The 19,931-nt window shown below is 40.0% G+C and overlaps 1 protein-coding gene across 1 annotated transcript in view; it reads left to right on the top strand.

Annotated features, from left to right (window-relative positions):
- The window catches only part of LOC121512659 (UDP-N-acetylglucosamine/UDP-glucose/GDP-mannose transporter-like), a 32,870-nt gene that overhangs the window by 6,852 nt on the left and 6,087 nt on the right, over positions 1-19,931 (top strand). The window contains exons 3-11 of the mRNA XM_041792038.1: positions 1,573-1,659; positions 5,303-5,370; positions 5,484-5,555; positions 7,759-7,827; positions 9,363-9,465; positions 10,065-10,157; positions 14,327-14,394; positions 16,494-16,572; positions 16,656-16,738. Coding sequence (XP_041647972.1) covers positions 1,573-1,659; positions 5,303-5,370; positions 5,484-5,555; positions 7,759-7,827; positions 9,363-9,465; positions 10,065-10,157; positions 14,327-14,394; positions 16,494-16,572; positions 16,656-16,738 — 722 coding nt within the window. The remainder of the gene's footprint in view (positions 1-1,572; positions 1,660-5,302; positions 5,371-5,483; positions 5,556-7,758; positions 7,828-9,362; positions 9,466-10,064; positions 10,158-14,326; positions 14,395-16,493; positions 16,573-16,655; positions 16,739-19,931) is intronic.

Here is a 19,931-nt window from a genome sequence, read left to right as displayed (position 1 = left end):
GATAAATTCTTTAATTTTTACCTTGCACATAATATAGCTAATTAGAAACTCATTACTTATTTTTGACCCAGTGTATTATTTTTGATTCAGATACTTTACGAGTGCAGGGGCAGCAAAACGAGCAAGAGATGCCCTGATCCTGGACCTTGAGACAGAACTGAGGAGGAGTAAAGTTGGAACATCAGGGGATTCAGAGCCACCCGTAAAGGTCCCACGTGTAGAAGCAGCAGGACCAACTCCAGCACCAAGCACTACAAGCAAGAGCAGCTTTATGAAAGAGCTTCATGATATTCTGGAGGAGCAGGAAGACTCAGGTGCAGCAAGCAGCAGCTCCACAACTGTGTTCAGGTGCAATCTTATCTGACAGAGCCAACGATTCCTGCCACAGACAACCCATTCCAGTACTGGGCCGTCAACAGACTTCGGTTACCTGGCCTTGCTTCCTGTGCTACAAAATACCTCAGTGCTCCTTGCACCAGTGTAGAACGTGAGAGACTTTTCAGCACAGTCTCTGACATTGTGGATGAAAAAAGAAACAGACTAACTGCAGAAAGGGCTGAAATGCTTGTGTTTTTGAGAAAGAACCTGTTATTGCTCTTCAATGAGCATTCTGAATAAAAAAAGTGACCCCTACTCATATGTGAGATGGACACTTCAGCTGCTGTAACAATTGTTACAGGAATTCAAAGGCTACTTGATTTGGACATTTTTTTAGGTAGTTGTTACTTCAGGTGAATTTTTATTTTACTTAACTGTTAAGATTGGATTTTATTTTTTACTAGAATTTTTGTTGTCACTTAAAGAACCTGACACTAAGGCTAAATTATGATTTAATCAAACAAGGTTGTTTGCACTATATTCTCACAAATTGTCACTTTGTTTACAGTGTGTGGTTACAAACACGTGTAATACAGTTTTGTACTGGAATGTTACCTCTGAGGCACTTTGTTTTCTTATAAAAGTTTACAATTGAACAGTAACTTCTGTAAGTTCTAAAGCATTGTTTTCACCAAACTGCTTGTAAACATTTAAACACTTTATAGTTTAAATAAATATCAACTTCAGTAATTCCATATGTACTCATTTTTTGCCTTTTACCCCAAAAAATTACCAGTCTTATCCCACAGTAGGGCATGCAGGTTATTATTTTAACACTGGTATCGGATCGGTATCGGTATCGGTATGGGTCGATACCCAAAGCCCAGGTATCGGGACCAGAAAAGCTGGATCAGTGCATCCCTAGTAAAAAATCCTGCCTTGTGTGGCTGTTTGAGTTTACCAACTATGAATGTCTTAAGGTGAATGATGGTGGAGCTCTGCTACAGCAGGGTTGTGCGAAGAGAGCTTTAGATAACATGTCAGAGATTGCTTACAGCCTCTGATTGACTCCTTGCTTTCCAGTGCACCTATCCTATAAAATAGATCATTTTTTTCAGTTTGAGACTTTATGATACTGTTCATTTTTAAACAGAAGAGATTGTGTGATTTTGTTACTCATGGTGCCAAAAAAGTATCAAACTATTGTGAACCTGACCACCATCATTCATCATAAACTTCTGTGTTTGTTTGTAGATGTTGGCCACAGTGGTCGTGCTGTGGGTGGGCAAGGCTGCAAGGGTGATCAGCTTCCCAGACTGTGATGAGAGCATACCTCGAAAGGTAAGACCCCACAACACTTAAAGTTTTGTTTGTCTCTTTAGATACAGCAGCATATGATCAGAGGTGTGTCCCAGACCAGACTAGCTGGTGGAGAGCGTAAATGTTAACAGAGAGTAAAATCCATCTTTAATTAGAGCTATGATTGAACTTATACAGAGCTGCTGTAAAACAGTGCAGATTTACAGATTCAAACCTACTTATAAGAGACATCATCTAGTTATTTTTCTCCTCACAATATCCTCTTTGAATGAAGGAGACGCCCAGCTCTGAGGAATGTGCGTTATATGAGAACTTGAACATCCATTAGAATTGCCACACAGTGAAGCTGTGTGGTTAGATTATTGTCATGGGAACACACATGCATCCAGTTAGTGATGTAAGATATCTAAACCCTTCCTCTTCCTGTTTGTTTGTTTCCTGTTTGCATCAGGGAAAGTTAACACTTTCAATGTCAAACAGCAGATCAGAAACAAAGGCCACAGACAGTGGATTAATGCTTGGTCATGATTTCCTGCCAAGTTCATTTAACCTGCTGTTTTTTTATCTACGTGTCTGTGTTAACGTGTGTGATGATAGGATTGGCAACAATTTTGATACTTCATGGTGACAGGAGGAACCTTGACGACCATGGGAAGTTTGTGTACCCTATATGTGCACCTTGTTCTTGTTGTTCTTTCAGCATGGGAAGTGAAATGTTAAAGAAAACAAACCTGTGGAATCTTTTGTTTATTTGAACCGCTGGATGAGATGTGAGACAGGTGTGCAGGTCTGACAGTATCAGTAGGTGTGAATAAGTTTCTGTCTTCCTATGTGAAGGTTAGTTGTTTACGTTTTCATACCATATGTTTTAAAATGATATGATCTCTGCTGTTTTGAAGTTTTAGAAAAAACATGGACCATTTTAGTCATATTTTTAACGCAAAGCTCCCACAAGAGAGCATGAGATCACTGTGAGCCCTGCAGCAGACCTTGAGTGTGCTCTTAATATTATTAGTAACATAATTTAGTTTATAGAATGAATGACAAGCTGGTCCTCCCTCCCAGCAAACTTGGCTGAAAAGATGGAGCAGCAAACTGAATCAAACAGTGAAATGAAACGGCTCTGACCTATCTGTGCCAAAAGGTGCCGACAGACCAGAGGGGAGAGGCAGAAACAACAATTTATCTTCTGCTTTAATGTATCTCAGTTTACCAGAAGACAGTGCACACACACTGCAGACCTTAGCAGCACAAACTTTTTTAGAATAAGCATAATTTATTCAGAATATCACATTACTCCTGATGTGTATAGAAAGGGCAGTTGAAATTGTCCTCCAAGTTATTTGCATTTTTTTGCCATTTATTCACATTACACTTACTGAGCAAAAGCCTTTGGACCAGGGGTTCTCATCGTACCCGAAGGTGATAGAAGCGTAGTTGAACACAGCCGTGCACATTCAAGAATAGTCAAGTGCAGACTTTTTTAAGATTTAATTTTGGGCATTTTGTGCCTTTATTGATAGAGGAGGACAGCAGATAGAATCATAAATAGGGATGTGGTGGAGAGACATGTGGAAAATGGTGCCACAGGCTGGACTTGAACCCGGGCTACCCGCATGCATGTGGGGGTGCCATAAACCACTAGGCCATCTGCGCCCCACAGACTTAGATTTTAAGGTTTTTAAACGTTACTTTGATTTCAGCTAAATCTCACAAGGTGACTATTTTTTTATTTTACATTTAACTGATTTATGCATTAATTTTTTAAAGTAAAAATGGCTTTGATAGACTTTTCAGAATCATTTAAGCATGATCCTTGTTTTTTGGGAGGCAATTGGCGACCCCTTCTCGGTCCTAAGGGATCCTGACCCTAATGTTGAGAACCACTGCTTTAGACAACGTACAGTAGTTTTCCTGCGATTTTTGCTTAAGAAAAACAAGGAATTACCAAATATGTGGTGACTGTAGACTTCAATAAGCATGATATTGTGCTGAATTTGTCTCAGATTTCAGTTTGTGCTCCACTTAAAGGTCTTGTAAAAAATGTGACAATTTTCTGATTGTGTCTTCATTGTTAAATTTGCAAAATGATTTAAGTTTTCCTCCAAAACAACACATTCAGAGATCTTTTTAGGACCTCAATCTGGTGTAAGGATTCAACATTGTGGATAACTTGGTACTCCATGATGCTATGTGTTAATTTTCCAGCTTTTATTTTAGGGGTTGATATAGTATTTAAGAACTTTAAAGTAAAGTACACACCTTCAGTCATATTTTTGGCAATTTTGCCTGCAGTTAAACAAGAATAATCAAATCTGGGGTTTCCATAGACCTCTATAGGAACCCAAGAAGACTTTGCCAAAGTACCCTCTGTCTTTCGTTCTTCTTGTTCTTTTTCTCCTGGTAATCAAGGACAAAAAATTTACCATAAAATCAGGTGTATAAGATGCACTTAAATGTTTCTCTCTTCATCTAAAAGGTTGGCTGTGTCCTATATGCTGATACAACCAGTATACCAGTACAAAGCCTGAAAACACTAGCTGTTTGCTTCTGGCATTATCATGCAGCTGATGCTGTCACCCCATCTATTTCTGCTCAGAACATGCAGGATTATTGAATGACTGACGCTGAACAATTTATTGAAATTTATATTAAATAGCAGTTTGTCCCAGTATGAAATGTGTGTCAAAATACCAGTTTAATACAAACTTTTTGAAGCAGAGATGGAAGTGTCATTTTTTTAGAATAGTTTGCAGAAAGTCCTACTGCCCTTAGATGTTTTTTTTCCCAGAATTGGTCAGCCCTAATTATGACACAGACCAGGCCAGTAGGGGTTGTTGCTGTTTTTTACACTGAGTCTATCTCAGAACAATCACTGCAGGCAGAGACATCAATCAACATATTTAAGCTTGTAGATATGCGAATTCCATACAGTGAAAAGTTGCTGAAAGAGCGACACAGCTGCATGGAAACTGTTGAACTAAATGGAAATCTGCACGCAGGAAGACAGTTACTTTTTTCTGTTTAGATAGACGCTAAAAAACTCTTTACAATACTCAATTTTACAATACCGACTTTGGTGCCTGAGATATCTCTTTTGTTCCCTTGGTACAGTAGTCTTGTTGTTGATTGATATTACTAGAACTGTGTTCATGTTAAAAATCTGGTGTTGTGACAGCTCTACCATGTAATAAATATTTGCTGTATGGTTTTTGGTTAAATTTCAGTGATTTTTATGTACTGTTCTTCAAGGAAACTCTGATTGAATGTTGTTCTTGAGCAACCTTAGTTATGTTTAAGAGCTGTTAAATTTCAATAAGGTAAAGCACTGTAAGAGGATGAAGTGTTGAAATGAAAATACTGCAGATAATTCTTTTCAGCATTCTTTTTGCCTTATTTAGAGCATTGTAACTCTTGATTGTTCTTTACTGCTCTTCATTTTAACACCCTGTAAGAAGTAGGTGACCCATGGATGTTCTTTTTTGTGCTAAAAGAGTCAGATAGCATGTTAAATAAACACAACAAAGACTCAGATACCTGAGAAAGTAAAGCCACTGAAAGTTGATATCAACCTTTATGTTCTGTCTGAGTTTTGTTTCAGGTTTTGTCAAACTTTCTTTGTCTGGATGTTTTTTGTTAAACGTCTGTGTTGTTTGTCCTGCAGACGTTCCCTCTACCTCTCCTCTATGTGGGAAATCAAATCACTGGTCTGTTTGGGACAAAGAGGCTGAAGTAAGTCCTCATCTGTGAGCTGTTTTACTTTAATGATGATTGAAAATGAGGTTTGAATATGAGCTCATTGGGCACGCCTGCTAATGATGTGATTTTCTGTCCTCTCCCTCCAGTCTGCCCATGTTTACAGTCCTCAGGAGGTTCTCCATCCTCTTCACAATGCTGGCTGAAGGATTCCTGCTCAAGTAAGATTTTACATCACTGTAGGGTGGGCTCTGTGATGTCAAATATGATTCATATGTATAATTTAATGATGCTAACAGAATTAAGAGGATTTTAGGTCTAAAAATCCAGACAATGTAGGCTTTATTATAATTCATTTTAACTATAATTAACAAACTTTTAAGGCTATAGTGCAATTATGATGTGTGCATGTGCAACTTGACAGCACATGCAATATTAGTTTGGTGATTTGAAGCACGTCTTACAGTCACTTTTGTGTTGATGGATGGAAACCAAAACGGCACATTTTTAAAATTTTTGTAACTAGGCTGCATTAAAGATGCTCTAATATCACCTTCAGTAGTCAGACAACTGAGCACTGAGGTGTCAGAGTCTGTGTCTCATGTATTTATAAACATTCAGGCTAAAGGTGATGCTGCTGCAGCCACAGATACACCAGCATGACAATCCAGGCAGACGCTCAGTTAAACAAGGCCAGTAGGGGAGTGTTTAACAGCAAAATAAGCTGTTTTTCATGGGCACAACCCACAAACTCAGCTCTGCTGCTCATCCCACAGATGCATGTCCTTACAAATGTTGCACCATTTGAACGAGAAATAAACAGGCTTTTAGATTTATTGTCAATTGTAACAACAAAAAAAGAATCTACCAAACAAAAATTCCCTTTCTTTTTGTGCTAGGTTTAAATTGAAAAAGAAAAAATATTGCAACACCAATTGTTTCCAATAAATTTCAACTTTACACTAGAATGTCTTCCTGATTATTTGGGACACACTCATATGTAGTACAGTTGCTTTTGTCCTAAAGTACAATCCCCCCTGTGGTCCCCTGCTGGTCTGCAATCACAACCAGACCTGATTTCAGATTCGTCATCACATTGTAATGTGACATGCAGTGTCCCATAAGCACACTTTCAGGCCTTGACGTTCACGCGGTGACAGAAACAATCTATTTCAGTTTCTTTGCAGAAATGTTTTCTGTAAACACAGCATCGTATCAAGAAATGTCTGCATAAGCACGAAACTATTCAAAACAACTAATAATGCCATAGTTTATATGCATGTAAGTGGTGCTGTATAACTGCCACAGATGTTTATTTACTTATTTAATTTAACTGACAGGAATCAGAAACACCTTGACGTAAAATTAACAACAGCATAATGACAGTTTAAGTCCACTACATGACTAACACCCCGTGTTTACTAATATTTCTGAGCCTTTTTTTTTGCCTCCAGCTTCTACGATGACGGCATTGTGACTGAGAAGGGTCATTAAGCTCAGTAGCTTCTGCAGTCATGTAATCGCTCATTATTATTGTTGATAGCTGGGCTCATGCATGTGACTTAAGTGGGCTATGATGTAATCATTTCAGGAAAAATGCATTTGGTTTTACACATGGAGGCGAAACAGTAGGTGATAAAATACTTCTGCAAATACTCCTAAACTTGCCTCTGTGGACAGCCCCTCTGAGTCAGCACAATGGAGAAAAAAACAGGCATCGAGACTGTAACTTTACTTATCTTTTGACTCATTTTGGTTGTGCACGTCAACAAGTAACTTAACCATGCTATGGTCCACCTCCTTCATCTGTGCCGTGGCTATGGAAGTGTACTGTGCCTGAGCACGATTCAGAGCACTCACACTGATCAAACAAACTAGACTTTTGGGCTCAAGCATGCTTGGACACGGTACACATTACCTAGTAGGAGTGCACCCTAAGGCTCACAGTCTGCTCTGTCCATTGAGGTTACTGCCCAGGGCTGTCCAAATGTTTTTGATGGTCAGTGAGGGGGCTGCCAACTGAGCTGCATCTACATCTGCATGTCACCATTTTTGACAGTAGTTGCTGATATTTTGAGTATGATGGCAGTTTGGTCTTGAAAAGCTCGTCAGTATCACCAACATATCAAACCAGGAAGTAAGACAAAGCTTTGGGAAGTGGGCGTGTAGTTGTTGGACTGGTGAGCTGCTTCTGCTCTGTCACAGGTTGTTTGATGCATCCTAATGTATTAAATTAGTTGAAAGTTCATGATCATAAAACACCTTTGATGATTGATAATCACCCTGGCCTACATCAGAGCTAACCCAGTTTTCCTTGTCACTGAACTGGGACACTGAGCCGTTTTTCTTTAAGCCATTTTCTTTGAGCTTTTATTAGCAGCTGGCTTGAGTTTCATTGCTCTGCTGTTCTCTGACCTCTGACAGGAAGAAGTTCTCTCGGCCGGTGCAGCTGACAGTGTTTACGATGATCCTCGGGGCGTTCATAGCTGCCAGGTAAGTCCTGCTGCATCCAGGTGTCCCCTGCTGTAAACCAGACCTGAATTACCCTCACTACAAAGGCTGGTCCGGCCCTGATAAACGCCCTCGCTGCTGTTTTATTGTCTGAGCGATCATTACGGACATGTTGTAATTAACCCCTGAAACCCTGCAGCCCCACACTCACATTACTGGTATTTAACTTTATGGAAATGGCATTTACAGGGGTATTTACAAACGCTTAATAATCCTGGAACATGGCCTTTAAGACTATGTAAGCTTAAGGATTAAAATCCACCACTTAATTTAGTGAATTTACTTTTACTTTGATGACTGAGGTTAGTGTTTGCTATTAGCCTACAGATTGCTGTTCAAAGTAAATCCACATCCTACACGAGTGTAACTGTGAGAAGGAAGAACATGCTGCCTGATATCCTCTTTTAAGTTTAGTGGAGCAGAGCTGCCAGGCTCCTGTATGTTTTTTTAAAGCATAGATAGGTCAGTTTTTACTAGTCAAATCAAATGTCTTGTGGTTAAATGAATTAAAATGGTAAAACACCAGGGGAGGATGGATTTAGTGGCAGATTTTATCAAACTTTTCAGGATGACTGTCACCTTTCCTTGTAATGTTATATAATTGTTCCATATTATCTGAAGTAATGTCTACCAGCATGAGAATAGCAGTAACCTGGCCACTACCCAAGCAAGGCAGAGAGCTTACTCAAATGTGTAATTTACAGACTTCTAAGTGTCCTGCACGTCATCCAGCGGACCAATCAAAGCATTTGCAAAGGCATCTCTTAAACAAGAACGTCACTGTGACAAGGACAAACAACAAAAAGTCTCACCAGCCGGTTACGAATTTCCCATTATTCAAGATCTTTCTATTATAACAATGGTGCTCTGGTTTTGTGAATCAAATCAATTCTAAATGCGGTACCTTCAGCTGTCAGCCTTGGAGGAGGGGGAGAGGGGACTCCATCATGTCTGCAGCTGCGTCATAGGTAAAGTTATCCCCAGATTTCACACGGCTCTAACCTCTTTATCCGCTAAGATGGGCTGTGAAAAGTTCTCCTAAACCTTGTAGTAGGTCCCATGGGTTAGAAAAGTCATCCAGTGCTGAAGTCTATGTTGAAATTGGCAGAGTAGATGCGAATTAGCATACTTACCAAGCTAATTTATGCTTGTATGATGATGTGTTCAAGTTGGCTGGGAAATGTTAATGTTTGAAAAATGGGTATAAATATGTTAATATATCCATTAAATTAACCTAGTAATTCAAAAATGTATTTCTCTATTAATAATGAGCAGGCCTGTGTATAAAGAATGATCTCTTGATAATAAAAAATGATTTCTAATCAAAAGATGAGAATCAAACTGCACTCCTGCTGCACATTTCTTTAGTTACTATCTCTACCTTCTTTTCATGCACTGCATGTTTTGTATTTCTTGTTCTGTTCAGTTTTTTCTACCTTTTTCTGTTTGTATGCAAAAAAATAAAAATGTGCTGCAGGTCAAAAGCTTAACTTTGTTTTTTTTTCTCCTCTTTACAGTGCTGACTTATCCTTTGACCTGCAAGGCTACGTGTTCATCCTCATGAACGATGTCCTGACTGCTGCAAACGGAGCATATGTGAAACAAAAATTAGATGCAAAGGTATGTGGCAGTAGGCTGGTGGATGAATAGTGAGCATTGTTGAGCTGGAGCTGTTTTTGGCAATGAGCTGATGTTGGTGAATGTCAAGGACCACACTTGTCCTTCAGCTTTGCCCCACCATAAAGAGCTCTGTGTATATAAACACTATGACTTGGTGCTTTTTATTACCCCTGAACTCGATTGTATCTCAGCTTTTAAATCTGTTATTATCCCAGTTTATTTCTGCTTCATTTTCAGCAGTTAGTCAGAGCGAGTAGCTCCTTTTAGTCGTCTTTTCCTGCCTCATGAGCTCAGAGCTCACATTACAGCCAAGGCAGAACTGAGTCTACATTTAGTCTGGGATGTCTGCGAGCTCCTCACATGCAGACAGAGAAGTGTGTGTGTTTATAAATGTGTGTGAGGGATGAAAGCTGGAGGCACGTGCAGCAGCAGCAGCAGCTCACAGTTTCCAGGTAGTCCCATGAATAGTGGCCTTGCATGACATCTGAATGTTAGAGAAGAATATACGAAGAGTCTGAGTGAATAACTCTCTGTGTTCTGGCTCTGCTTACGTTTCATATTTCTGTCCCTTCCTGTCCATCTGTTTCTCTCTCATTAAGGAGCTGGGCAAATATGGATTGTTGTATTATAATGCATTATTTATGATCCTTCCTACTCTGCTGCTGGCTCATGCAACCGGAGATGTGCAGAAGGTAAGAAGTTCGACCCTGATGTTCAGTTTCTATTCACCACAATAACATGAGCACATCAAACTTAAATTAACTAGGAGCCATACATCATCATGTTTATTAAGTATTTAGTAAGTGCAGATGAAGTTTTGTGTGGAAAATTGTGACAAAAATCAGAAAAACATGTTTGCTAGATACTGCTGCTAATTATTCTGTTTCCTGTTTGAAATTTCAGGGGTCTCTTCTAGAGCCTGACTGATATGGGATTTTTGGGTCCGATACCAATATTGGGGGCTAAAAAAGCAGATATATGAAATAAGAACATTGATATACACAGGATATATACTGTACATGAACACAATCGTGAACATGTGATTTTAACAGTTGCATTTATCTTTGTTTATTTCACAAAGATGTTAAAATGCTGTATAATAGTCTTATATTGTGGCTGTGGACCATATTAGACAGGAAAATGATAAATGGAGAGCCATATTTACATTGTTGTGGCAAATATGCACATAGAAAATGTTTACAACGTGTTTCTTGATAACCCTGAGGAAGGCCACAAGCTTAAATGTGCCTGTTTTACAAAGTTGTTCTCTAAAGATCTACTATTAGTGAAACTTTCTGTCTCCACTCTGGTAGAATATGTCACAGGAAAGATAAACACCGTATGAATGCCTTTCTGGTTTGTGCTTTTCAAAGTAAAAGTACGGTTAAGCATTTCTATGGAGAAACCCCGTTCACTTGTACAGAATGCTTTTATTTTAAAAAGTTCCCGACAAACTTCCACTGTACACTGAATCAAGTCATTTTTAGGGGGGGGTTTATTGAGGTAAAACTTATGTTTTTCTTTAAAATGTAGTGCTCTTAGCTTTACAATGTTTTAATATTATTGTTAATATTAACATGCAGGTGGTTGTGGTATTGTGGTGTAGCTATTTTATATAATGTAATGCTTTTTTGCTTTTTCATGTTTAGTGTTGTTGCTGTTTTATGTATTGTTGTGCAGTAATTTTATAGAGAATCGTTTGCTTTTAACAGAGACTCTGTCTCTGTCTCCTGGCCAGGGACGACGGATGTAAATTAGCTAATAGCTAACTCTGGTACAGCTAAGTAGCCGTACATTGTCCCTGTCAAAGTAAACAAACAAACAAAGAAAAGGGCAGGGCTTTGAGAGCAGGAAGATGCGGCTGACACGCAGAAAACTTGCGCCCTGTGTGAAAGCTGCACCCGCAGGAACCGGAGTTGACACGTGTGGCACACACAAACAGCAAAACACAATCCCACTGAGTGCAACTCCAGCAGGAACTGCTGTGCGAGGACTGGGCTGCCTGTGAGTGCTTAGTGACGGGGAGGGGCCCACAGCAGCACCTGCTGGTCAGTGAGAAGAGCAACTACGATGCGTGCTTTCACGTCAGAGTCTCCAAAACTCTCCAATAACACTAGAAAAAGTCGCTAGATTTGTCGCTTTTTTGAAAAAGAGTTGCTAGAGCGGGTCTGAAAACTCGCTAAATACAGCAACAAAGTCGCTATGTTGTCAACACTGAGTGGGGGAGAGCTGCTGCTGCACTTGCTTCTGTCAGACACTCGGGTTGAGTTCAGCAGGGACACACAGACAGAATCCCCGCGCAGCAAGAAAGTTAATTCATCGGCTACCTATTGGCCGATGTTGATTAATCTGTGATACACTATAATCGGCCTGATTAATCCGCCCGCCGATCAATCGGTCTGATTGTTGCTCTAGTCTCCTCCACCCTGGGGTTATCAAACTTTTGAACTTCAATATTCTTTGATCCCATACGTTTTAAAGGACACAGTCTCTGTGTTTTTGACCAAGGCTTTAAAAATCTACATCTTCAATCATGTATTTTTTACCTGGAACTGCCACAAGTCAGAGAGAAAGAGGGTGTGCTGTCAAAATAGCACCAATACTGAATATTGGCGACTTCAAGGTACCGAAACATTGCCAACGTATTGGTGCCAACATTTCTTAGACATCTGCTCTCCCTCTCTCTTTGGGTTAAAATCTGACTGAAGCCAAGTATACTTTTTAAAGCCCTGGTACTTGTCAATGCTTCAATCATTAAAAGAAGCAGATACTGTACTTTTTGAACCATTTGGCATCCAAAACTGTCAGTATTGAACATGTTGACATCCTCAGTAGTGACTGCACACATGTGTAAGCAGCGTGTATGAGTGCTGAGAGTGTGAGCTCTGTGTTTGTTAATGTGTTGGCAAAGACCCTCCAGTTTGCCCAGCTGGGGCCCAGCAGCCACAGAGACACAGAGCTGCCTTTATACACCTAGCAGGGTTATTACAGCAGAAGCTGCAACCTCAGCTGGTTAAATATCCTCAGCAGAAACGATGACAACCATGGCTGGTTAAATATCCTCAGCAGAAACGATTAACTTAGCTCATTGAGGAGTTACTTCACCCTCTGATGTAAACCTCTGTATATGGATATGTAGTAGTACTATTGGTCAGATCATATCTTAACATTTAGCACACAGTATTGAAATTCTGTATTGTATAAAAAATTTGCAGTGCCCTCTACAAGTTGAAAATGCCGAGTAATTCAAGTTTTAAATGTTTCTCCTTGCTGATCTGGTGCTCCGTGGTGTTTGTGGTACCATTACCACAGAGCTGAACAGTTACCGCCCACATTTTCCCTGACTGTTGACTTCAATAGTCACAGCCGAGAGCCTAAATTCAGGGCTAATGTAGTCCTGCTGTCTGGGACAGGGTAATTGCAGGGTCAATTTAGTGAGAATTAAGGCTTTTTAAAAAGTGTTAATAAGTCTTAATTGTAAGACTAAAGGTCTTAGCTGTTCTACTTGAAGTTTTAACTGCAGTGAAAAACTAGTAAAATTAGACTCCCCATTGTGCATTTGTACACTTTAGGAGTTTGTCTGCATTTATGGTAATTATTTATGGGCATTTATTGTTGTTGCTGTAGTACCAAAACAGAACCTGACACACCAGACTGGCTGTTTCCTGTATTCATTGCATGGATATATTTTATATTCATCTGGGAATCCTCCCATAGAAAGCATTTGGGAAGGGCAGACTTAAAAAAAAAATCTCAGAGCAACGTTCTGTCTATCACATTCATGGTGGGCCAATCAGAGCAACAAAGGAAACTTCTGTTTAAACGCTTGTGCAGCTCTTGAGCTGACAGGCTATCACTGCCATAGATGGTTAAAGGTGGAGCTTTTTATGTGAGTAAAATTGATATCAAGGCCAGTCAAAATCTTCTCTGCCAAGCTATCGGTGTGGCCTTATGCTCTTGTTTTAAAAAGAAACGTGTTCTGATTAAACTGCCACTTTTCTACAGTTGCGCCCGAGCTAACAGCTTCTGCAGCAACTGCCATTGGATACACCAGCAGACCCCACCCATCACGATCGCACACCAATGCTTAAGCAGACCGGTAGAGGAGTGACAACATCTTTTCTGTCACAAAAAGCTTTCAGTGTTTCTCTCTGCCCTTGTTTTAAAAAAGACACGTTCTCCAGCTCTGACCAAACTGCCACTGTGGCCAAATCCGAGCTAATCCCTCCACTAGCAGCCGTCATATACAACCACTCACACAACAACTGACCCTTTCCCCCCTTTTACCTATCACATACTGATGCTGATGCCAGGCTGCAGAAGAGATAAAACATCATAACATACTGAAAAACTTTTGGTGTTATTTTTTTCTTTATTTAATACAGAAACGTAGTCCAGTTGTAGTAAAAGTGATGCTACTCTAAAGCTATATCCGAGCAAATCACCACGCAGAAACAAGTATTACAAATGGCTAGTATAACTAAACCCCGCCCATAGCTACCACCTTGTTCTCCTTAAATGATCCTGATTGGTCCAAACAGTGTTTGGTGCTGCACATATGGTGTGGATTGTAGTTTTTCAAGATGGATTTGCCTGATGACAGAGAGGAGTCTGGCAAACCCATCTCTGCTTTGTTAGGCTAACCTAAACAGGCATCCATCTGTTTTTATTTGGACGAGCATCACATCTTAGCTTATAGTTTTGTTGTGACCCACCTGTGTCTGGCAGCTCTTCGGTTGAACTGTGTTCTTCTTTTCTTCTTCATGCCTGAGCAGACGTGTCATTTAAAAAAATCATAAACCAAGCAGACAGTTTATTCTGTCAGGGTTGATGTGTTCTGATTTTGTGTTTCTCCCATCAGGCGGTGGAGTATGAGGGTTGGTCTGACATGTTTTTCCTCGCACAGTTCATCCTCTCATGTATCATGGGGTAAGTTAATGTCTAAAGCTTGTGTGTGTTGTATATGAATTCACCAACAGTCAATTAACACTTTATTACACATTTTGGCCAAATCCACACATAGGCGGCAGTTTTCAAGAATAATACCGTCCACATATGTTGCACTCTCAGAAACATTGTTGTCCACTTGAAAACACAAAATTTTAGTGTTACATGATGTGAAGAGCATCAACCAATCCTTTTTTGTCTGTATAGTGCCAGTTCATAGCCAAAGTTGTCTCAGGACACTTTGTGAAGCGGGCAGGTCTAGACTCTACTCTCTGCTATGGCCTATTATTATAGACCAGAGTTGAGCATGCCATGGTAACAGTCTGTCCTTCACTTTGTGGGCGAAGCAGCTCACTTAAAGACAGCAACTGTTTCCTTGACGTGAAAATTTTCTCTTCGTCCTCTAAAATGACCATTCTTCACATGGTTCCATCAACCCAAACCAGCTATGGGTGGCACCAGCTGTGCGCAAGTTCAAAGTAGCCTAATTTGAACGTAAGTTCTTACTTACGACAGAGTTTACACTTTCCTAACATTTAAGGTGTGACAGTTCCAACGTAGGCTTAAGTTATAACTTACATCTTACACCTAACCCCTACTAGGTGTAAAGCCCTACATAGAATATGGCTGTCATAGTGATAGCTCTAAAAGACGCGACAGCCCGGAGGTTGACGAGGAGTTGAGGATTTTACCAGAAATTTGGAGTCAGCACTGCGCTCTCCATGATCAGAAACACTTGATTTCCACGAATGGAGATCATTTCCGCCGTCCACTGTTACAAATTCTCGTGTTATTAGCAATTTCACCACTCAAAGTCAGTGTTATTTTATACTGGCTCTGGGTTTAGGCTGTAGGCTTCACTTTACTCACATAGGCAAAATGCCTTGTCATATTTTTCATCCACGCTGGATGCTGTTTGATGATCTAGTAGTTAGCAAACATTATTTTTAGCCGTTAGCATCTGTAGCAAACATGGGGTCAAAAAATGCTTTTCAGTGATTGATTTAAGTAAGAGAATACGTTCTATCTGTGACAATATTTTGGTTAGTTTGGACATAAATCTCTACTGGTTGAAATCAACCCTACGTCTCTGTGGTGCAACTGAACAATGACACAACTTAAGTTAGAACTTAACTACTTTCAACGTAGGGTTTAGTGTGGACTTTACACCAGAACTTAAGGCAGAACTTATGCATAGCTAGTGCAACAGGCTGCAGGTCTCTTAAAACCATCAACGTTTGGGGCAGAGTTGTCTTTGGAGTGTTGTATGTGGTAGAGATGAGAGGGATCAGCCAGCAAAATGATTAAATCCTGATTCCTTGGTAGCTGGCACAAAAATTGCAAGTCTGTTAAACTAATTCCTAACACATTTTAAAAGTGTCAGACCCAAAATCCCAGTCAAATGCCTTCTCTAAACTATAACACAGCTGCCCGCTACTGTAGCTGTTGTTATTGACTTTTACCATGCTGCCACAATACTCTTTATGTACACAATGGTGAACTGCTATTGATGCTATTGATAGCATCTTCTGGAAACAATGGTTTGGCTATTTTGATCTAGAAAAAGGGGATAAAGTCATCCAGAGTTTGTGTCAGGTTTTACTCTCAGTTTCTGAAACTCTTCACCATGTAAGGAGCTTTCAAAAGGTACATCTTCAGTGACTGAAAAAGATTTGTGTGTGTGTGTACGAGAGACATGATCAAAGCAAAGAGGCAACTAGACTTGGTTTAGGTTCATGTACATGTTTCGCCTCTCCTCTGGAAGATTTCTTCAGTTCTCCTTCAGAGAAATGAAGCAGACTTATGGAGAAACATCTTCAAGAACTTTAAACAAGCCCAGTTGTTTTTTTTTTGGGCAAGCATTGGGGAGCTGAGACCTGGCTGAAAGAGGATCTGTGCAGCTAAAACACTGAAAAACCTTTTCTCTTTTTTTTTGTTAAAAAAAAAAACTGCTTATGTGTGGACTAGGACTCAGTTCCAACATGCCCAGATACTCTTGTCCTTATGTTGCACTAATGTTGAATAAAACTTGAGAAATCTGACTTCTGCTTGCATAATATGACGACGTGCTTGTTTTACAGGTTTGTGCTCATGTACTCCACTGTGTTATGTACACAGTACAACTCTGCTCTGACCACCACCATCGTCGGCTGCATCAAGGTAAACAGCAGAACAGCAGTGTCTGAGGTTAAATATTCAGACACTTAGAGAGCTCAGCTGAGGTTTATGTTCTGTTTTTGCAGAACGTGTTGGTGACATACATCGGGATGGTGTTCAGTGGAGACTACATCTTCTCCTGGACCAACTTCATAGGGTTAAATATCAGGTATGGAGGCATTAACGAGTCGCATTTACTTTCATGTCTTCAGTAATACAAACAACACAAATACATCCATGAAATATATCACCATCATAAAGATTGGCTTTAGATTTATCATTGATTTTCAACCAGTTAATTATGTTCAATATACGAACATGTAACAAGTGGAGAGAAACAAACTTTTACAGTTGTTTTAAAATAAGCAACAAGATTGTGTGATCTTGTTGCTTAACAAATTGAAGGGATTTTCCAGTATACCAGTGCAACCAGTATTATTATTATTACAGTAAGATTATTATGAGCACTTGAGCTAGAGATAGTAGTATAAAGATAAACCTATCTGCATCAATAACCGATCTTGATGTTAAAGATTGAAGTGCATCAGTTTGTGCTATTATGAAGTTAGTGGTAGCCAGTAGGTGCTGGCTAAGTTTTTATCAGTTCTCCACCTCAAAAAAAAAGTCATGTAAACTTAATATGAAGCCTGCCTGTCTCTACTCCTAGGAGAAAAGTGTTCAAATACCAGGTAGAACATAACTCTCACCTGTTGACAGCAGAGTTTAAATTTAGCAAAGATGCTAACACTAGCAAGCAGCACAAACAGACCTGAATATTACACATTAAATTTGGTCCCAACTCTGTAAATCCTCAGCTGAAACTTGATATTGATGGGTTGTTTAGAGTGGGGCTAACACCTTTCATTTGATTGGCCAGATGGTTAGTCAGTATGCTCTCATCAAACCAAGATTCCTGTTCGTTGGCCGCGTATGCATGTGAGAACGAAACGCTGTGCAGCTGACTGATTACCAGAAGCAGCAGGAGGGAGAGGGAAGAGCATGCAGAAGCTGCATGCTGTCTGATGTATGATCATAAATGACACAGTGTGGACTTGAACAAGTCATCCTGTTAATAGATATCATTATAAATTAATACAAACAATTATCTGAGGACATTTTGTAGGTTATGATGGCACAGAGTTATCATGCCGTGATCACAGATAGGTAGGTGCTCGCTGATCGACTCCGAGTCAGCTGCTATTTTAGTAGATCAGGATAAAAATACTTAGTAGTGCCTCATAAAACTTATGTTAATTTTGAAGGCAATTCAGACTACCAGAGAGTGCAGAGGGCAGCCTGTCATGGGTTAAGCTGATATTTATTTATTTATTTTTTACCTGCATGACCAATTGATTGGTAGGTGTGTGGGTGTAATTTTGGTCAACCCAGATTTTCTTTGGTTGACCACAGCCCTAGTTTACAGACGACGTCACGTCACAGTGGAGAACTCTGGATGGGAACAAGATCTGATTGTCAAAATTTTGTGCATTTAAGGCAGTGTCAAAAAATGCAAAAACAAAACAAAACCAAACAAATAAAAAACCAAAACATTGAGTTACTTCTGAGTCCCAAAAGTAGTGACAGACTTGAGAATAAAAGTTCAAAAAGCTTACCGAAGCGTCAGCAGACACGGAATAAAGCCTCTGTTTAAAGTCTGGACGGGCGTGTATGATACATTTCTACCAAGCAGTCCAGTTAGGATCAGTCCAGTTTGGATCAGTCCAGTTTTGGTCCGGTTTGGATCAGTCCAGTTTGGATCAGTCCAGTTTTGGTCCAGTTTGGATCAGTCCAGTTAGGATCAGTCCAGTTTTGGTCCAGTTAGGATCAGTCCAGTTTGGTCCAGTTAGGATCAGTCCAGTTTTGGTCCAGTTAAGATTAGTCTAGTTTTGGTCCAGTTAGGATCAGTCCAGTTTTGGTCCGGTTTGGATCAGTCCAGGTTAGATCAGTCCAGTTTGGATCAGTCTAGTTAGGATCAGTCCAGTTTTGGTCGGGTTTGGATCAGTCCAGGTTAGATCAGTCCAGTTTGGATCAGTCCACTTAGGATCAGTCCAGTTTTGGTCAAGTTTGGATCAGTCCAGTTAGGATCAGTCCAGTTTTGGTCCAGTTAGGTTCAGTCCAGTTTGGTCCAGTTAGGATCAGTCCAGTTTTGGTCCAGTTAAGATCAGTCTAGTTTTGGTCCAGTTAGGATCAGTCCAGTTTTGGTCCAATTAGGATCAGTCTAGTTAAGATCAGTCCAGTTTTGGTCCAGTTAGGATCAGTCCAGTTAGGATCAGTCCAGTTAAGATCAGTCCAGTTTTGGTCCAGTTAGGATCAGTCCAGTTAGGATCAGTCCAGTTTCGGTCCAGTTAGGATCAGTCCAGTTAAGATCAGTCCAGTTTTGGTCCAGTTAGGATCAGTCCAGTTTTGGTCCAGTTAGGATCAGTCCAGTTTGGTTGAGTAAACTCTGATCTTTCTTGTGTTTCTACTGTTGATGTCGCTTGTTGTGATGGGAAATCTGTCTGGTTTTAGAGATGTGGAGAGCTGATCTTTTGGCTTCCCAACAGTTCTTGATTTGGTTTCAGTTTGGCTTTTAAAAGGAACCCTGCATGATCAGACAAGGTCATCTTGTTGGATTGATATTTGTATGTCTCAAATGTATATTAAACTAAAAAACTCACTAAATATCCCGCATATCTGGATTTTGAGTACATTTCAGCTCATAAAATCACTGGGAGACCGCCATGTTTTCATCCGCGTCACGGAGTATGACGTCACAGTTCCACAGCGCTCCTGTCCGTTGCTAAGCAGTTTTTCAGATGTTTTTTTCTGCTTGCAGCTGTTTCTGCCATGAGTTTGCTGCGTGCTAGCTTTGTCTCCCTGCTGTCAAAGCTCTGTCATTCCTACAAAGTTTTACCTCAGTAAACCTCCGTCAAGTAACTACATTGAGTGTATAGTGGAAGCGTGCCAGGAGCTTTTCAAAATAAAAGTATTATGGACATAGAACAGAGTTTCTTCAAAGAAATGCTAAAGCGGACCTTTACTTTGAAAGGCGCAAACCGGAAGTCCTTCGTATTGTGTTTATCTTTACCTGAACCATGTGGAAACAGAAAGCCTCAAAAAGAAGAGAAGTTCGGAGAACAGTTTTATTAAACAGATACATTTTAGCTCGTGGCCTTCATCTGGTTCATCAAGAAACAGATTTCAAACATTTTCTACCTGTGTGGACGTACATATTTGCTACAACAAGGTAAATATGGCTCTGTATTTATCATTTTCCTGTGTAGATGGACAGATAACCGCTCGTGATGCAAATATAATGTAGAAGAGACCTCTAATTTTAGAATTCTCCGTGCGTGAGACGTGCTGCGTTTCTGAGATGCAGC

The sequence above is a fragment of the Cheilinus undulatus genome, linkage group 7, assembly GCF_018320785.1.
Source record: "Cheilinus undulatus linkage group 7, ASM1832078v1, whole genome shotgun sequence".
NCBI classification, from domain to species: domain Eukaryota; kingdom Metazoa; phylum Chordata; class Actinopteri; order Labriformes; family Labridae; genus Cheilinus; species Cheilinus undulatus.
Note: the sequence above shows the minus strand (reverse complement) of the source record. Positions and strands in the feature narration are given on the sequence as shown.